The 19,135-nt window shown below is 39.0% G+C and overlaps 1 protein-coding gene across 7 annotated transcripts in view; it reads left to right on the top strand.

Moving 5' to 3' along the window:
- Positions 1–19,135, top strand: part of PCCA (propionyl-CoA carboxylase subunit alpha) — a 402,221-nt gene that overhangs the window by 10,283 nt on the left and 372,803 nt on the right. For 4 of the 7 annotated variants that reach the window (XM_044913519.1, XM_044913517.1, XM_021696041.2 and 1 more), the window contains exons 2-4: positions 2,754–2,831; positions 11,854–11,901; positions 12,007–12,075. In XM_044913519.1, coding sequence (XP_044769454.1) covers positions 2,754–2,831; positions 11,854–11,901; positions 12,007–12,075 — 195 coding nt within the window. The remainder of the gene's footprint in view (positions 1–2,753; positions 2,832–11,853; positions 11,902–12,006; positions 12,076–19,135) is intronic. The other 3 variants (XM_044913521.1, XM_044913520.1, XM_044913518.1) reach the window with 1 other exon arrangement.

Here is a 19,135-nt window from a genome sequence, read left to right as displayed (position 1 = left end):
AACTGACCCAAATACTGCTCAGAGCTTGGCCACTTGGGATTTCTGAATGGTTCTGGGAGAGAAACTGTCTTTCCTTTTAGCTTATTCTTCATGGGCTCATCTAATAGAGTCCTGAGCTTTTTATTCCCAGAGGTAGCCTAGAAACTTAATGCATAATTCATATTCATAATTCATATTTATTAAAATCTGTGAAATTAGCTCTATTTCCACCAAGTAGCTCTGCATTTTTGTTTGTTCCTCTCAGAGTAGTTAAGCAGAGAGATCCGGGTCACCACATTCTTGGCCTGCATGTTGACTTTGGTTGGATTGATTGCATATCCTCTCATGATCGTCAGAGGATTGTTAGATATCCCTGGGCTGTGCTCTTGTTTTTTTGGGTAATAGTGGTTTAGGTTAGTAAGAGACCTTATAGAAAAGTCATCCAAGCTTTCATTTCTTAGCAGAGAGCAGAGGGCTCAGAGTGGTTTGCTCAAGTCCTAGAGTTTGGGTTAGAATTCAGATTTCTTTTCCCAGAGATCTTTGCTGGGTGTTAGGCCGCTTTTTGAAGTGTTCCCTTCCCCAGACATAAACATCACTGTTGTTCTCATTCTCCGAAGCTAATTAGAATACCTAAAATGTCCATCCCATGTTGTGTTTTGTCTCTGGAAGAGGCACATTTGGTTTTTGCCATCAGGAATCAGTTATAGCCTTTATTTGTTAGTGATGAAAGACACAGGTTTGATTTTTGTCTTTTGTAAAAGGATTATGTTGATCTGTTCATGGAGCAGACCATTATGTGCCTTACAGCATTAGGGAGCATTTGTAAAAATGTAAACTATTTTGTTGTTACATTTTATAAAATGGATAGGAAGCTGGTATGCTATTTACTTTGTGTAAATATCCCAGTGCTGCCTTGCAGCAGAGTAAATCTGAGAAATTCCCAGGGAGCTTTTGCTTTTCTTTATTCTTAGAATTTGTTTTCTTAGTTTGTTTCCTGCTTTGGCTGAGGCTATAAACACAAGACCTGATTTTTCCAGGGAAGAAGTATTGCCTTTATCCTATTAAGTCTGACGTAGGAGTAAAGTTGCTAAATTACAGCTGTTCAGCTGAAGGCAGTGGAGACTGAATTTTTATTTGGACACACAGAGAGTAGTGAGACCCTCCTGGTAAATTGTTTTTTTTTTTCCCTCCTCAAATCCTGTCTTTGCAGAGACATTGGTGTTAATGTGGGAGGTGCCGTTATTTTGTATTTTCTCAAAATAAACTCCAGAATGCTCTGAATAGATCTATGCTTAAATCTTGGAACCATTGCAGCCTAGCCTGAGGACTTTTGATAAATTAAAATTCTCTAGACTCCGTTTACTTATTTTTAAAATTGGGCCTAATACTCTTGAACTTACAGGGATGTGTGAAGGTGTGCAAGAGTGAGTTTCCGTCTTTAAAAGGGAGGGCGTACGGAGTGTTTTCCAGTCTCAGACCATTTTCTTAACTAGCCTTTTACTTGGTACTGTGGGCTTCATTGTATAAAGTGTATCTTATCTTTTACCTTCACTTTAAAAAAGAAGATTTTATTTATTTGAGAGAGAGAGAGAGAGTGAGTGAGCCAGCTAGCCAGCATGAGAGAGTACAAGTGGGGGTGGGGGGGTGGGGAGGGGCAACGGGAGAGGGAAAAGCAGACTCCCAGCCGAGCAGGGAGCCCAATGTGGGGCTCCATCCCAGGACCCTGGGATCATGACCCGAGCCGAAGGCAGTTGCTTCACCGACTGAGCCACCCAGGCACCCCTATTACCTTCACTTTTGTATTAAGATTACATTTTGTAATTTGGGGCTTGATGCTTTACAAATTGTATGAATCTGAGTTTATTGAAAAATGTTGCTATAAAAACATTTGCTTCTTAATTGTGTTGTCCTCTTAGAAAGTTCTAAGGGGTAGTACTAGTTGTCTTTCACTCCTCCCACCTTCTTTTCTTTTCTTTTTTTGGGGGGGGTGTCTAGCTTTATCAGTGACTACTGGGTAAATTGTTTTCTTAAACCTTTGACTATAAATTTTATTAGTGATGATTCTTCATGTTTTAAAGCCTTAAGATATATTTTTTCCACAAACAGTTATAATAGTGGATTAGAGGTGAAATTGATAACCTTTTCACTGTACCAGAAAAAAATAAGAAATCACGTTCAAGACATCAGCAAACAAAAAATACGATTTTCCAGTCCCTGTTAAAATGGAAGCTCCTGAAAGACCAAGACTCTTGTTTTATGTTATATAAAGTTCTGTGTGGTATGTGACCTTATGATCCTGCCATGTCAGTCTGCATAAGCAGACCTTTCTTCAAATTTTATTTGACCCATTGACCTTTTTTTAATTCCAGTTAACACAGTGTTATATTAGTTTCAGGTGTACGGTATAGTGATTCAACAGTTCCATGCATCACCCAGTGCTCATCACAAGTGCACTCTTTAATTCCCTTCCCCTGTGGTAACCAGCAGTTCTCTGTAATTAAGATTGACCCATTGACTCTTATTTTACTTTTCTTTTTTTTTCTTATTTTTCTAGAGATCCTTTTGATGCCTTTAGGTTTCTCTTGTGTGCCCAAGTGATAGGACTGTAGTTAATGATTTATCTTCTACAGTTACGGCATGTGGCTTAGAACTACATGTATTGATAAAATATTTTAGGTAGAAGCATACTGGAAGAATTACCTTAAAAAAATATTTTTAAAGCCCATTCAGGTATCTGTAATTTATTTCACTTTTTTTTTTTTTTTTTTTTGTAGCGTGTTCCACACTACTCAAGACAGCACTTAATGGTGTCCCGTAGTCTCTGTTCAGCTGGATATGATTCTAATGAAAAAGTAAGTATTTAAATACTTTGAATAGCAAAGTTATTACGGTTTTACTTTCTTGTCTCCATGCTGTGTTCACTGGACAGATTAAATTTTATTAATAATGTATAATTATTTCTCTAACATCATAGGTTTTATAAGTGCTCAATCTTCCTTTTTTTCATTGTGGGCCACAACCAGAGTCTTAAATTTTGGTATCTATACCAAAAATTGAATAAATTTATAGTGTTTCCCTTGTTTTCCGCAGAATAATGTAACATTCTTTTTTTTTTTTTTTAAAGATTTTATTTATTTATTCATGAGAGACAGAGAGAGAGAGAGAGAGACAGAGGCAGAGGGAGAAGCAGGCTCCCTGCGAAGCAGGGAGCCCGATGCGGGACTCGATCCCAGGACCCCGGGATCATGACCTGAGGCGAAGGCAGACGCTTAACCGACTGAGCCACCCAGGCGTCCCAATAATGTAACATTCTTAAATTCTAGGCATTTGAGAGATTTTGATTAAACTTTTTTTATTTTTTATTGTTATTTTTTATTTTTTTTTAAGTTTTTTTTTTTTTTTTTTATTTGACAGAGAGAAACACAGCGAGAGAGGGAACACAAGCAGGGGGAGTGGGAGAGGGAGAAGCAGGCTTCCCGCCGAGCAGGGAGCCCGATGTGGGACTCGATCCCAGGACCCTGGGATCACGACCTGAGCCGAAGGCAGATGCCTAACGACTGAGCCACCCAGGCACCCCTGAACTTTTTTTTTTTTAAAGATTTTATTTATTTGACAGAGACAGAGAGAGAGGGAACACAAGCAGGGGGAGTGGGAGAGGGAGAAGCAGGCCTCCTGCTGAGCAGGGAGCCTGATGTGGGGCTCGATCCCAGGACCCTGGGATCATGCTTAATGACTGAGCTACCCAGGTGCCCCGTTTTTTTTTTTTTTTTTTTCCATTTACTTAATATTCATAGGATTTATTTTGAAGGCAGTTTTATATATTGTAAATTTTGGGACAAGGGAATTCCTTTTTTTTTTTTTTTTTAAGTTTTATTTGACAGAGAGTTAGCAAGAGCAAGAACACAAGCAGGGGGAGTGGGAGAGGGAGAAGCAGACTCCCCGCCGAGCAGGGAGCTCAATGTGGGGCTCGATCCCGGGACCCTGGGATCATGACCTGAGCGAAAGGCAGACGCTTAACGGCTGAGCCACCCAGGCGCCCCAAGGGACAAGGGAATTCCAATGAAAATCCTGATATAGGATAATGGTTGAGGTTTGTAATATGAGAACGGGGTTTGAAAATCTACACTAGATTTAGAAGGTTTGAATGTAAAGTATCTCACTGATACTTTTTATATTGATTATCTATTGAAATAATAGATTTTTGAAGTGGTGATTGTGGAGATAAAACATAATTTGTGACAGTGAAGGCCTCAAAGAGGGCAGGAGGGAGTTTTGGTTAGGAGATGGTTCAAGTTGAATATCATGAAGGTAGAACTGGTGAATGATTATTTGAGAATGAAGTAGCGAAGGTATCTTCTAAATCATCTCTTGAAGTATATAAAACTACTCAAAAGAATCTGGAGGCTTGGGGCACCTGGGTGGCTCAGTTATTAAGTGTCGGCCTTCGACTCAGTCATGATCCCAGGGTCCTGGGATCGAGCCCCGCATCAGGCTCCCTGCTCGGCGGGAAGCCTGCTTCTCCCTCTCCCTCTCCCCTTGCTTGTGCTCTCTCTCTCTGACAAGTAAATAAAATCTTAAAAAAAAAAAATTCTGGAGGCTTGGAGAAAAGGTCTATGCCATCGTAGTTCAATAGCAATATAATGGGGACACAATTGCAGGGCATATCATTTTAAATTTTCTAATAGCCACATTAAAAAAAATTTTAATAGTATGTTTTAACTCTCTAAAGTATTATTTCGATAGATAATATAAAAAGTATCAGTGAGATACTTTACATTCAAACCTTCTAAATCTAGTGTATAATTTACACTTCTGGCATCTTGATTTGAGTAGCCACATTTGAAGATCTCAGTAACCTTATGTGGCTAGTGGTTACTTTATTGGACAGCACTGGTCCAAATGAATTAGCTGTGATTAATTCCCTGTTATGAAATCTATGTTTTTTAATTTTTTAAAGATTTATTTATTAGAGTGAATAGGGGGAGGGGTAGAGGGAGAGAATCTCAAGCTGACTTCCCGCTGAACACAGAGCTGGACATGGGGCTCTATCCCATGACCCATGAGATCGTGACCTGAGCCAAAACCAAGAGTTGGATGCTTGACCGACTCAGCCACACACGTGCCCCGAAATCCATGGTTTAATATGAAAACTTCAGCATAGACAGTATGCCTTGGGGTGCCTGTATGTCTGTGCATTTCTGGACACATACGTTGAGTTCCAATCTAGTGGTAGTGAGCTGTCCTAACTAGAAACACTCTAGGGGGTGGTTAGCTAGTACTTGTACTAGAGGTCATATTCCAGAGTGGGGGTGGTACAGTATACTACAAAGGGTTCAGCTGTCTTTCTCCCTGTTAACTCTGGTAGCCTTCTTCGTTAGTATAATAGGTGTTAGGAATGGGCTGTCATTGATGAAAATAGTGGTATGCAAGATATGTGTTCTGGCTATTAATATCAATTCTTAGCCGCTGAAGTAGCAGAATGTAATAGTCTAGCTGGCCTTCCATTCTTTACCTTTAAGATAGAACCTATGCTTGATCCCTAAATGACGTCCTGTGTTTAGCTGCTTGTCTGGGGGTTCTCCATAGCTTGAGTCTGACAGTATGGCTAGCCAAATCAGAATATTGATGTATTTGCCTCAGGTGAAACTTTCATGCAGTCTTTTGGAGCATTACAGAGTGAAGGAAGTTGAGCCTTCCCTGAGCTTATCCAGCAAATTTTAAGATCCTTTTTAATGCCTTTTTTTTTTTTTTTAAATATTTTATTATTTGAGAGAGAGAACACAAGAGTGGGGTGAGGGGCAGAGGGAGAAGCAGACTCCCCGCCGAGCAGGGAGCCCAGTGTGGGGCTGGATCCCAAGACTCTGGGATCACAACCGGAGCCGAAGGCAGATACTTAGCCAACTGAGCCATCCAGGTGCCCCACTTAAGATCCTTTTTATTTCTGTTCATAAATGTATGTGTGGTGGAGTTTGGTTTGAGACTTGTTTTTGCCATAACCTCATAGTGAGCTTACAATAGTAGCTGATTCACCCCTCACATTGGTGGCCATTGATAATTACTAAAAATAAATGTATATATAACTGTCGGTTTAGGAAATTTGAAGAGCTCCTCCCCTTCCCCTTGGAATCTACTAAGGTACATATTTTGTTGTAAATGTCTGAAATCGGATCTGCCTGCTACCTTTGCCGATGTGAGATGTTGGGGTCTGGGAGCGAATGGTCAAGAAAGAATTCTTGAGACGTGCAAAAAAGGTGGTTTTATTAAAGCAGGGGGACAGGACCTGTGGGCAGAAAGAGCTACACTGGGGTTGTGAGGAGGGACTGATTATATCCGTTCAAGTTGGGAGGGGCTTAGGGATAGTGGAAGTGTCTAAGGAATTTGGAAGCTAGGTTTCCAGGACCTTGAGGGTCATTTACTATAGTCTAGTAAAACCTTAGTCATGAGACCCTTCAGGTGGATATCAGTGGGCCATATGTTTGGAGGATGATTGCTAACATATATCTTGGGGTGGGGGGTAAAGATAAAGGAAATTTTCAAAGGGATTTTTTTTTATACTAAGGAAGATGTACAGGATACTGGAGGAGGGGCTGATGTCAAGCTAAGGTTGCCTTTTGCCTCTAGCAAAGTATTGACATTGAGGCAGTTGAGTTCCTGGAGGAAGGTCACTCTGCCTGTCCCAAGCACTTGTCAGTGGGCCATAAGTTGTAAGGAAGTTTAATTTTTTTCTATATTTCTTTTGGGCCTTTGTTCCCCATGTCATTTGCCATCTCCTTTGCTGTACCTTTTCCTGAGGTAATTGTGGAGAAACTGTGTAGTGTGCTCAGTCTTGACAAAGTCTATGATACTTTCTGGCACCTAGTGGTCGTTACTGGTGTTGGACTTTCAGACCAAATTGAAGGCTTGCCCTCATGTAGAGGGCCTTTCTACTTCTAGGAATTCTTGCTTATAGCCATTCATTAAATACTGTACTGTTTGTTCTACTTTATTGTTCCTGTTTTAAGTGCAGGTAGATCTGATCTTTATTTGTTAAGTAAATTGTCATCTGAACTTGCCTTTGACTCCTTTTTTCACTCCACATTTTATCAGCGACTCATATCAAGTCGAAATCAGGTAAAATTTAATTACTAAAAATACAATTTTTTTCAATTTGAATTTTAACATGTCAACTTGTTTCAGGTATGTTCATAAGAATAGGGAAGATTTAATAGTAATCTGCTTAGAAAAAGACCAGGAAGTTTTAGTGGGCCTTAGGTTAGTGTGAGCTGGTATAGTACTATGGCATGCCTGGTAGGACAGACGTGATCTTAATTTGTTTATAATTTATATTTATTTATAATTAATAATAATTTAAAATTAAATTAATAATTTAAAGCTTCTACCATTGATCATGTTACATCCTGGTGTGTTTTGATATGAATATCTGGGTGTGAGCTCCGGTTCACAGTTCCCCTGTGAACCTGGTTAAGTGACTTAAGCAAATGCTGGCCTCATCAAGCCTTAGTTTTCTCATTTGTAAATTGGGAATGTTCTCAACTGACCTCCTAGGACTATTGTGAGGATGAAATGAGAGAGTGCACAGAAGGGATGTGTCCTGGTACCTGGCATGTAGAAAGCATGTGTCCTAAATGTCAGCTGCTTAATGCTTAATATTAGTCTTTTTTTTTTTTTTAAGTAGGCTCCATGCCTAGTGTAGAGCCCAATGTGGAGCTTGAACTCACAACCCTGAGATCAAGACCTGAGAAGAAGAGTCAGACACTTAACCTACTGAGCCACACAGGTGCCCCTGCATAGTAGTCTTAACAACTTGGTTTTGTACATTTGGAAACAGGCTCAAAATCCACAGATAGTAAGTGTAAGTGGGCTGTAAACTCAAGCCTGGGCTTCTCCTGAGGCAGTAGATTTACCCACTGTGCTAGAGCCTTGTCAGAAGTGTTGGTAAGGGGGGCACCTGGGTGGCTTAGTCGTTAAGCGTCTGCCTTCGGCTCAGGTCATGATCCCAGGGTCCTGGGATCGAGCCCCGCATCGGGCTCCCTGCTCGGTGGGAAGCCTGCTTCTCCCGCTCCCACTCCCCCTGCTTGTGTTCCCTCTCTCTGTGTCTGTGTCAAAATAAATAAATAAAATCTTAAAAAAAAAAAAAAAAAAAGAAAGTGTTGGTAAGGGACTATGTGGAGTTCTGTGGTCATTCCTTCAAGTACCCAGGGGAATGGGCCAGCTCAGCCCTTCTCTCAGGCTCTGAATGGAGTGAAGGGTCCTTGGTGGTTTTAGACCCTAGCTATGAAGATACAAATATGTGGAAGGGAAAGAAGGAAGGAGGGATAGAGAATGGAATAAGAGGAGATAACTTAAAAAAAAAAATCCTCAGGAAATATCCATTGTTTCTTACCCTGGGTGACATCATTAGCACAGAGAACCACTGCTGCAAAAGTCCTTCTTTATCTCTCATGGTACCTGAGAGCCCTTCTGTCTTCAGGATTCAGCTTCTTCATTTAAAGGTTGTTTTGTTTGTTTGTTTTCCTTAGAATATCTTTAGAGTGCCTTACATGTGACTCTCCACATACAAGATAAAGTCCAATTCCTTAAATGGCATATAAGTCCTTTCATAATCTGGCTTTTTTTTTTGTTTTTTACCCTAGCTTTGTTTGCTACAACTCCCTTGCACATATTTTGTGCTTTAGGTATATTAAAAACTACTCGTTGGGGTGCCTGGGTGGCTCAGTCTGTTAAGCTTCTGACTCTTGATATTGGTTCAGGTCATGATCTCATGGGTCTTGGGATCGAGCCCTGCATTGGGCTCCGTGTCAGGGGAGTTTGCTTGGGATTCTCTCTCTCCCTCCCGCTCCCCTCTCCCCAGATATATCTTTAAAAAAATTACTTGTTTTCAGTGCTACCCTCTGCTTTCAATGTCCCTGCCTTAGCACATGCTGTTCACTCTTCCTTCTCTGCACTGACTTCAGCCTCTTGGCTATGGTTGTGTTATAGCACTTACCACACTTTGTTGTGATGGCACCAAATTGTACATTGAAGTTGTCAGATGCACTTGATGTTTCCCTGTAATTTTTGATACGGAGGGAATTTTAAAATTGGTATAAATTTATTTGTATATACTTTTATAATCCTAGCTTATCTGAAAGAATATACAGGAAACTGGTAATAGTTACCTTTGGAGCAAAGACTCTTTGTCTCTATAGTATATCACCTTTGGTACCTTTTAAACCCTGAACCATATACATATATTTATTTAGAAGAATATCTTATGTATGGAAAGTTAATTGATACGGTTAGCTTTATTTAGCTTGTGTACTAATTGGTATTAATAGTCCTGTATTAGTCAGGGTTCTTCAGAGAAGTAGAACCAGTAGGAGATAATATGGAGATCTGCTGCCTCACAATTGAGGTCAAGTCCCATGATCTGCCCCCCGCAAGCCGGAGACACAAGAGAGCTGGTGGTGTAATTCTAGTCCAGGTCCAAAGGCCTGAGGACCTGGGAACCAGTGGTGTCAGTAAGTCCCAGGGAGGAGAAGACCCATGTCCCAACTCAATCAGGAAAGCAGAACAAACACTCCCTTCCTCTACTTTTTATCTCTCGGGCCCTCCATGGGTGGGATAATGCTCACCCACGTTGGGGACGGCAGTGTACGGGGCTGAGTCCGCTGATGCACATGTTAGTCTCCTTTGGAGACACCCTCACAGATACACCCAGAAATAATGTTTCATCTGGGCACCCTGTGGCCCAGTCCGGTTGCACGAAAAATTAACTGTCACAGGCCCTGCACAGAGAAGACGCGTTAGGTGCAGATACTCGTTTTGATACAGATTTTTCCCTGTTCGGTAGGTTCACACTCCTAGATTTGTCAAAAACAGTGTGGTGTGTGGCCCAAAGGAGTGAATAATCATAGCTGTAGCTAACACCTCTTGAGGATATATTGTATACTGGGCACTATTCTAAACACTTGAAGGGTGTTAATCCTGCTCTCTCAGCCTCTTTTGGCAGGTGCTACTCTTACTCTTACTCTTTTACATACTAGGAAATGAGGGTCAAGAGGGGTGGCTTGCCCTTTTGTGATGAGCACTGGCTGTTAGACGTAAGTGATGAATCACTACATTCTACTCCTGAAACCAATACGACATTCTGTGTTAACTAACTTGAATTTAAAGAAAAACTTGGAAGGGAGGAGAAAAAAAAAAAAAAAGGGTGGCTTGCTCACACAAGAACACATGGTAGTGTTGGGATTCCAACCTGGGCACTTTGGTTCCAGACTGGCTCTTAACTATATTCTGCCACTCAGATAAAAATTAAGATGGAGTTCTTAATCCCTATAATGTTATAATTTGTTATATTTGCTGTAACAGTTGCTGCATGTGTAACTTCACTGTGCTGTTTTTATCAGATGGCATCTGTTTAATACTTATAAAAATGGACATTTTAAAATGCGGTTCAAAGAAGTATACTTTTTTCTTTGTATATTCTGTATATTCTTGTATATTCTCACTGTTCAACAGGGATTTACCATGACCATTTGGGTATAGAATGGCAGATGATTTTGCAGTCTCATGCTTGAGGTGAGATTAGGATATTTTAAGGGTCCATCTGCTCAAGGCTCTGAATGATTCAGGATTCTATCAGATTAGGAATTTACCAATTTTTAAGGCAGAGGCTTCTCTCAGTTCGGTGGAATAAGCCATGTGTGACATGAAGGTTCAGCCAAGACTTTGAAAGCCTTTTCCAGTGCTGAGATTGTGACTCCCTGTTGGGTTAAAATATTGCTTTCAGTTATATTAGATCATATATAGCTTTAACTTTCTTTTGGAAATGTAACTAAAACTTTTTCTATAGTTGTATTTAACTTATAACAATTTACTAACCCAGAAATAATTGTGTACTAAAATGTATCCAAATTACTTGTAATTGTGTGTTTCTTTTTTTTTAAAGATTTTATTTATTTGACAGAGAGAGACCGTGAGAGAGGGAACACAAGGAGGGGGAGTGGGAGAGGGAGAAGCAGGCTTCCCACAGAGCAGGGAGCCCTATGCGGGGCTCGATCCCAGGACCCTGGGATCATGACCTGAGCCGAAGGTAGATGCTTAAGGACTGAGCCACCCAGGCACCCCTGTAATTGTGTTTCTTTAAAAGGATTAGCTTGTACAATTTTAGAATAGTAAGAGAACCTTATTAAATAGTTTCCCCTTAGAATGTTATCAGTTTATATATGGGAGTAAAGACCTACAGAGATTGATTTGCTTCAAGTCAGATAGGTTATCGTTAGTGGCAAAGCTGGGCTTAGAATTGAGGTCTCTAGCTCCCCACAGAATGGAACTACTCTATTATGAGGATTCAGCTGCTTCAAAATATGGTTATTCAAACTTAACAGTGTATTCAACTAGCATAACCTGCTTGGTCTGGGAATCTTTGGATATAAGCATAATTAGTTTCTATTCTGAGTTATTGAAAATACCATTTAATGCCCAACAAAGATGGTGTAAAAATTATATCAAACTTTCCTTTGATAAACAACTCATGACATTTAGAATTTCCCTGAATTTAGAATATGAATTATTGAGTAAGTGGTCAAGCAATTCTATCTAAAATTTTTTAGCATTCAGAAATATCATTTGAAGATTATCTTTTGGCAAGAGAATTTATATAGTCCACTTATGATTTACCGAACCTAATCAGTTGATGCTTTAACAGAGTAATTATAGGGCCAGATCCTACCAGATGAGTTCAGTAGCAACCTGGTTGTAGATGAACAAATGTATAATATTTAATACTACTCTAGGAAGTAATGTTTTTTAGGATCACATCCAGTGTTGTGGGAAAGCTTATTTTCCAAAGTGACAGTAACAGTTTCTTATGTGTGTTTTTTCTCTCTTTAGACTTTTGATAAAATTCTTATTGCTAATAGAGGAGAAATTGCATGTAGGGTGAGTAGAATTTTAATCTTATTTTCCATTTTACTTTGTGAATTTTATTATTAAATCCCTTTAAATCCAAATCCTTGTTAATAATGTTTATGTATTTTAAAATAGGTTATTAAAACTTGCAAGAAGATGGGCATTAAGACGGTTGCCATCCATAGTGATGTTGATGCTAGTTCCGTAAGTATATTTTTGCTTTACTTGAAACAGGACCTTATTTGTAGTTAAAAAAAAAAGTAAGGCCCCCCCCCCCCCCCGGCCTGAAAAGGATATACACAATTACAAAAAAAATCTAATTATTCACTCCTGTATTAAGCAAAATGGAAGCATCATAATGTCTTTAATATGTGTCTAAACTTTTTTCCCAAGGTTTTAAAAACCTAGAGTTTAAAAATTGCTGGACTAGTTGCTGACCATGAAGTAGATTTGAGCAAAGCTTGAGGAAGTTCCATTCACAGATTGATGAGATGTTTATACCGTGCTGCCTTATGAGAGCACATTTTCCCACAGCTGTAGTCCAGTTAATTGTTTAACCTTCCTAAGTGCTTCGTGTTCAGCTGAAGTTTGATAAAAGAACGATAGGCTAATACTAATTGGACATGAACACAAGGAGTAGTATAAAGCAGTGAATGATACATAATTTTATTGGGCATTTTTAACCACAGCAGGCATTTTTAGCAGTAATAAACTATGAAGGAGTAGAAAAAAATGCCATGAGAAAAGAATGTAAATTATTGGAACTTTGGGTGATGAAATATAAGTAGTTGTACTTTAAGTTAGTGTTTTTCATTCTTGCACACTAATTTTGGTAACCGTACCTATTGGTAATGTCAGCTTTTATTGTATAGTAATACAATACAGAGGATTTTCAATATTTGTGATTTCTTGTTTTATTTAGAACTATGTTCATTTAGCTTTATTGTGACTGTCTTCCTTTTTTAAAAAAGAAGGGAACCATTGGAAGCTTCTCTAAGTTCCTGAAAATAAAGGTTAGGTATTTATCTTGTTTATTTGACAGATGCATTTAAAATAGCTGTTTACTTAAAAGCAATTAAATCAAGCAATTAAACTTATTTTGTGTATATAGTTTTTTTGTTTAGTATTGGTTTCTGGCCTCTTTACTAATAATTTGTTTTAACTGATAACTTCAATAGTAGTTTATATTCCTTACAAGATATTCATGAAATAATGAGAAAACTGTTACTTTAGTCTCTTTCTTGATCATTAAACTAAGGCAATTATCAACAGCAAACTCCTTTAGAAAAAAGTTTGTGTCACCATCAGGCTAGTAATAGATTTAAAATTCCTTCTTCTTGGGATGCCTGGCTGGCTCAGTTGGAGTGTGCGACTCTTGATCTTGGGATTGTGAGGTTGAGTCCTATGTTTTGTGGAAAGATTACTTAAAAAAATCTTAAAAAAAAAACAACAGCAAAACCAACCCTCTTTTTGTCTTGTGTTCATTCTGATTGTGTTAGCTCGTGAGGTGTTTTCATTCATGGATAAATTGAGAGAGAAAAAGGTTTGAATTGTGGACAGTCACTGTTTTTACATCAAGTCTGATAGTAACCTTTCACTTACTTTTCTCATATCAAAATACAGGTAGTTCTCTATTCTGTGTTCTCATGAAGATGACTGTTGGCATGGATTGTCCAAAATTATTTATATTGTGATTTTTTTCATGTTTATATTTCAGTGTTGGTATTCTAGCCCCCAGTAGCATGACTACTACCTTTCTCATTCTTAAATTTCTAGCTTTGTATTCTTGTTAGGTAGAAGCTAGGACCGGTGGAAGGAGTGCCCTGAGACAGAGTCCCAAGTCCTTCAAGGGGAAATGATAGAGACATGAGCTAGAGGCAAGGATGGGGATAAATAAGCTACACATTAAAAGTCCAGGAGCACAACATCCTGACCTTGTGGCTTCCAAGACCTTGGGGTTGACAGGCCAGAGAGCCACAGGGGCAGAACTTGTGCTCTTCTCTTCCACTTCTGCCCCAGAGTAACCACTAGACTCGTTATAATGCATTTGCATTGTGGGTAGAGCCCCCCTCCCCTCCTTGGACAAAGGCTGCCTTGACAGGTACTAACCTTGTGGGGTCAAAAACTCCTCCTTCCAACCTGTGGGAGGAGTTTCCTAAATGATTGGAAGCCCCCTGCATTAGAGACCACCCTACTGTCCATTACAGCTCCTCCCAGCCCAGAGAGACCCAGTAATATCCAATTCCAAAACAACCCAGAGGCCAAGTAGACCTCTGGGAGCTTGCCTGCTCTCCCACCTTGAGACTGTACTTTCTGCTTTAATAAAGTGCTTTGCGCTTGCTACTTTCAGGCTGTCTTTATTAGAATGCAGGTCCTCATGTAAATCTTCTTGTGGTGAATTCAAGTACCGAGACCTTTGTTCACAGAACACAGACACTCTCACCCGTAACCTTCTGATCTAGAGGTAGACTGTCCCTTTCCAGGCTTTGAAAAAACTAGTTTCAAAAGAGATGGTCTAAGTTTTAAGATGGTCTTTCATATCCTTCTAAAGCAGAGATGGTAGTTTCATATTTTAAAGACTTTTAGTCACTTTTTGCTGAAAGTGGAAAGGAAATAAGTCTACCAGATATTATAATACATAATTTATTTTTAAGATTTTATTTTTTGACAGAGACAGCAAGAGAGGGAACACAAAAGCAGGGGGAGTGGGAGAGGGAGAAGCAGGCTTCCCGCTGAGCAGGAAGCCTGATGCAGGGCTCCATCCAAGGACCCTGGGATCATGACCTGAGCCAAAGGTAGATGCTTAACGACTGAGCCACCCAGATGCCCCCACAACTTTTTTTAACATTTAAGCAGAGGAAAAAGGCTAACAGTTACTACAAATATTACGTGATAAGTCACACAAAGAAAGCCAACTACCTTGCAGACAATGTGTAATGGAAAAAAATTGGCTTTTAAAGATGATTATGCAGTTTTTCCATTGGTCCCCTTTCTCCTGTCCTGTTCTTCGAAATTGTCTTCAGTATCGTCTTTTTTTGCTCTTCTGTGTGAATTTTAGGATAAGCTTATTAGACACATCCACCATTTTTTAGCTATTGTGAACAAGACTTCTATAAACAAACTAGTACAAGTTTTTGTGTAAACATATACTTTGATTTCTCCTGGATAAACACCTAGGAGTGGAATTGCTGGGTCATAGGGTAAATGAGCAGTAAAGCAGCCTTTTCCTGTTGGGACAGTCAGTCTGTTTGTCTGGAGAGTAAATATATTTTAGACTTTGTATGGTCTCCTTTTCATGTTCTTTTTCTTCTTTTGACCTTTTAGAAATGTAAAAACCATTCTTAGCTTGTGGGCTATAAAAAACAAAACAACCCCCCCCCAAACCAAAACTGTCCTTAGATTGGATTTAGCTTGTGGGTGGGTGGTATTTTGTCAACTCCTGGCAAAAATAGATGCATTTTTTTTTTTTTAAAGATTTTATTTATTTATTTGACAGACAGCGAGAGAGGTAACACAAGCATGGGGAGTGGGAGAGGGAGAAGCAGGCTTCCCGCGGAGCAGGGAGCCCGATGTAGGGCTCGATCCCAGGACCCTGGGATCATGACCTTAGCTGAAGGCAGACGCTTAACTGACTGAGCCACCCAGGTGCCCCTAGATGCATGTTTATAAGAAGCTGCCAAACAGGTGTCCTACATGGTTGTGTCATATTCTGTTCCCACCCATAATGTCTGAGTGTTCATGTTGCTCTGTGTCCTTGCCCACACTTGGTTTTATCAGTCCCTTTTTTTTTTTTTTTTTAAAGATTTTATTTATTTATTTGACAGAGACACAGTGAGAGGAGGAGGACAAGCAGGGGGAGTGGGAGAGGGAGAAGCAGACTTCCCGTGGAGCAGGGAGCCCGATGTGGGGCTTGATCCCAGGACCCTGGGATCATGACATGAGCCAAAGGCAGATGCTTAATGACTGAGCCACCCAGGTGCCCTAGTCCTTTTGATTTTTGCTATTCTACTGGTCATTATGTGTTCTCATTGTAGTTTTAATTTAAATTCTCTGATGAATATTGATGTTGAGTACCTTTTCATATTAATGGCCATTTATATTCTTAAGTGTTTGTTCAAACCATATAATTGGAAGAGTAGTACAGTGAATACTTGTATACCCTTTTCCTGGATTCACCAGTTGGTAACATTTTGATACGTTTGCTTATATCTGTATCCATATATATATACGTATATATTATGTTTCTTTTTTTTTTTTTGCTAAAGAATTTGAAATTAAGTTACACTGTGGCATTTCACCCCTAAATACATCAGTATTTATTTCCGGGAAAAGGATATTCTCTTACATATACCTTATCAAAGCTAGGAAAATTACCAGTTATTCTATAGTAGCCTATGCAAACTATATTCAGATTTCCCCACTTTTCTCCAAATGTTTTTATTTTTTTAAAAAATATATTTTTTAAATTTATGGGAGGGAGAGAGAACAAGCAGGGGGAGTGGCAGAGGGAGAGGGAGAAGCAGGTTCCCCACTGGTCAGGGACCCCGATGTGGGGCTTGACCCCAGGGCCCTGAGATCATGACCTGAGCTGAAGGCAGATGCTTAACCGACCGAGCCACCCAGGCGCCCCAAATGTCTTTATTTTTTTTTAACTTTTTTTTTTCTTTTAATGTATGCTCTACACCCAGCTTGGGGATTGAACTCATGACCTTAAGATGAAGGTGCTCTAATGACTAAGCCATCCAAATAAATGTCTTTAATATTTTTCTTTGACTTACGGTTCAATCAAGGTTCATGAATTGTATTTGTGTATTATGCCTCTTTAGTCTCTTAATCTAAAATAGTCCTCCTGTCTTTCCTCTTTTCTTTGATTTTCATGATACTGATATTTTGAGGACTTCATGCTAATTGGCTTATAGATATTCTGGATTTGTTGGATTGTTTTCTCATGAATGGATTGTTTAAATATTTTTTGAGAAGAATACTTCATAAGTTATCTTACTATTGTATCCTATCAAGAGGTTCATAATGTTGGGTGGTTCTGGTTACACTAAGTTTGATGACTTGGTTGAGGTAGCTATTACCAGGTTTCTCCTCCTTTTTTTCTTTCAAAATTTTTTTTCCTCTTTTGAAATTTTTTGGGGGTGAATCTTTGAAACCATGTGAATATTTGTCCCCCCAACAACCTCTCATCTAATATTTTTGCATCCACTGATAAAAATTATCTGACACAATAATTTGGTTACATTTGTCTTATGCTGTCTGTTGAGACACATGTCAGATCTACTCCATTTTGAATCTGTTTTTTGGTATTATCTTTTTTTCTTATGTATTTGAGGCCTCCTTTCATGTCCTACTCGTTTTTAACTTTATTTTGAAGCTTCTATCATACTGCTGTATTATCCTAAGTTCCTAGTGTCTATTTCTGACTTTTCTTTGCAGTGGACAGTCTTCTCACGAGGTGTGTGGTTTTTGGCTTATGACCTCCTATTTGAAATCTCTGCTGTTGAATCCCAGCATGGTTTGGGTTGCAGTTATGGCCCTGTTGGGTGGGTGCTGTATTTGTTTCTACTAGGCTCTCCAGGGCATCCCTCATCAGGGACTACTTTTTATATTAATTTATTGGCATGAGGTTTGCTGAATAGATTTTTTACTTTGAACCACAAAGTTTAAATATTTGTCTTCCATGTACTTAGTAGATTGATATTTTTCTCCCCTTTTCACTTAGGATGTAATTTTTTGAGCAACCTGGCCTTACGTAGGGAGTTTTCCTTCTAACCTTTAACTCCTTTCTCTGAGAGTTAAAACTCAGTTCTTTAGACTCTTTTTTTTCCTTACTAGATTACCAGTTTATTATAAAAGGATATAGCTCAGAAACAGCCAGATGGAAGACCTAAATAAAGCAAGGTATGGGGAGAGGGCAGGAAGCTTGCATACCTTCTCTAGGCACACCATTCTGTTTGAATCTCCATGTGCTCACCAACCCCGGTTCTTTAGATTCTTGAGATTCCCCACTTCACTCTCCATGATTAGCTGTGGTATCGGCTCTGATGGATACTGTCTGGCTTTCAACTTCCTCTTTGTTTTTGATCCCTGGGGATTGCTTGTAGTTTCTTGTAAGCCAGGTTGTTCATTTAAAGGATGTTTGTTAAATTTAATCTAGAGATTTAGGTGCTTGTAGGGAGGGTTTTCAGGTTATCTAGTTGGCTTATTCTTGGATAGTCTTAAAAATAGTATGATATCCTATCCTCTGTTGAGGAAGTTGTCCTGCTTTTTTTGAGAAGTGAAGACTGATAGCAGTATCAAAATTGGACTTAGGAAGGCAGTTCACATATACTGATGAGATTACTGCAGCTGCATCCGGGGAATGAGGCCAGAGTCCACAAGCAGTATAATGCACTGCTTTGGGAAATGGTCAGGGCAGGAAAGGCAAAATGGGAATTAAGCCTCTTACCAGGTCATGAATTATCTTTTATGTGTTCTCCAGGCCCTTATTATTCTTTGGAAAGATTTTTAGAGAATGGTTTATAAAGGGAAGATAGTCCTAGTGGAAGACTGTATCCTGCTGGAATTTTGGATTGTGTTGTAGCTCCAGATCAATTTGGGAAGTGTTACTATGTCAACATTAAGTCCTCCTATCCACGGATGTGGATATTCCATTTGATGGTGTTCCACTTTGGTTTCTTTAATTTCAGCAATGTTTTGTAGTTTTCAGAGTATAAGTTTTGCACTTAACTTTGTTATATTTATTAGTATTTAGTATTTTTGATATTAGGATGGTAATTTTTTTAATTTCAATTTTTATTAATTACAAGTTAATAGACATACAATCAACTTTTGTATAGTGATCGTGTGTTCTGTAACCTTGCTGAATTTGTTTATTAGTTCCTCTGCGTGTGTGTGTGTGTGTTTAAATGGATCCTTAGGATTATCTCCAGAAGACCATGTGCAAATAGAAATAGTTTTACTTCTTTCATTTCAATCTGGGTGCTTTTTATTTCATATTCTTGCTTAATTTTCCTGGCTTTAACCTTTAGAATGATACTGAAGTAGTGAGAGTAAGCATCTTGTTTTGTTCCTCATCTTTGGGGGAAAGCATTCAGTATTTCACAATTAAGTTTGATTTAGGCTCTGGGATTTTCATAAATTCCCATTATCAGGTTGAGGAAGTGCCTTGGTATTTCTAGATTATTGAGTGTTTTTTCATGATTGGGCATTGGATTATTTCAAATGCTTTTTCTGTGTCTACTGAGATAATGTGATT

The sequence above is a fragment of the Neomonachus schauinslandi genome, chromosome 3 (genome assembly GCF_002201575.2).
Source record: "Neomonachus schauinslandi chromosome 3, ASM220157v2, whole genome shotgun sequence".
NCBI classification, from domain to species: Eukaryota; Metazoa; Chordata; class Mammalia; order Carnivora; family Phocidae; genus Neomonachus; species Neomonachus schauinslandi.
The sequence above is the reverse complement of the archived record's forward strand: the minus strand, read 5'-3'. Positions and strand labels throughout refer to the sequence as shown.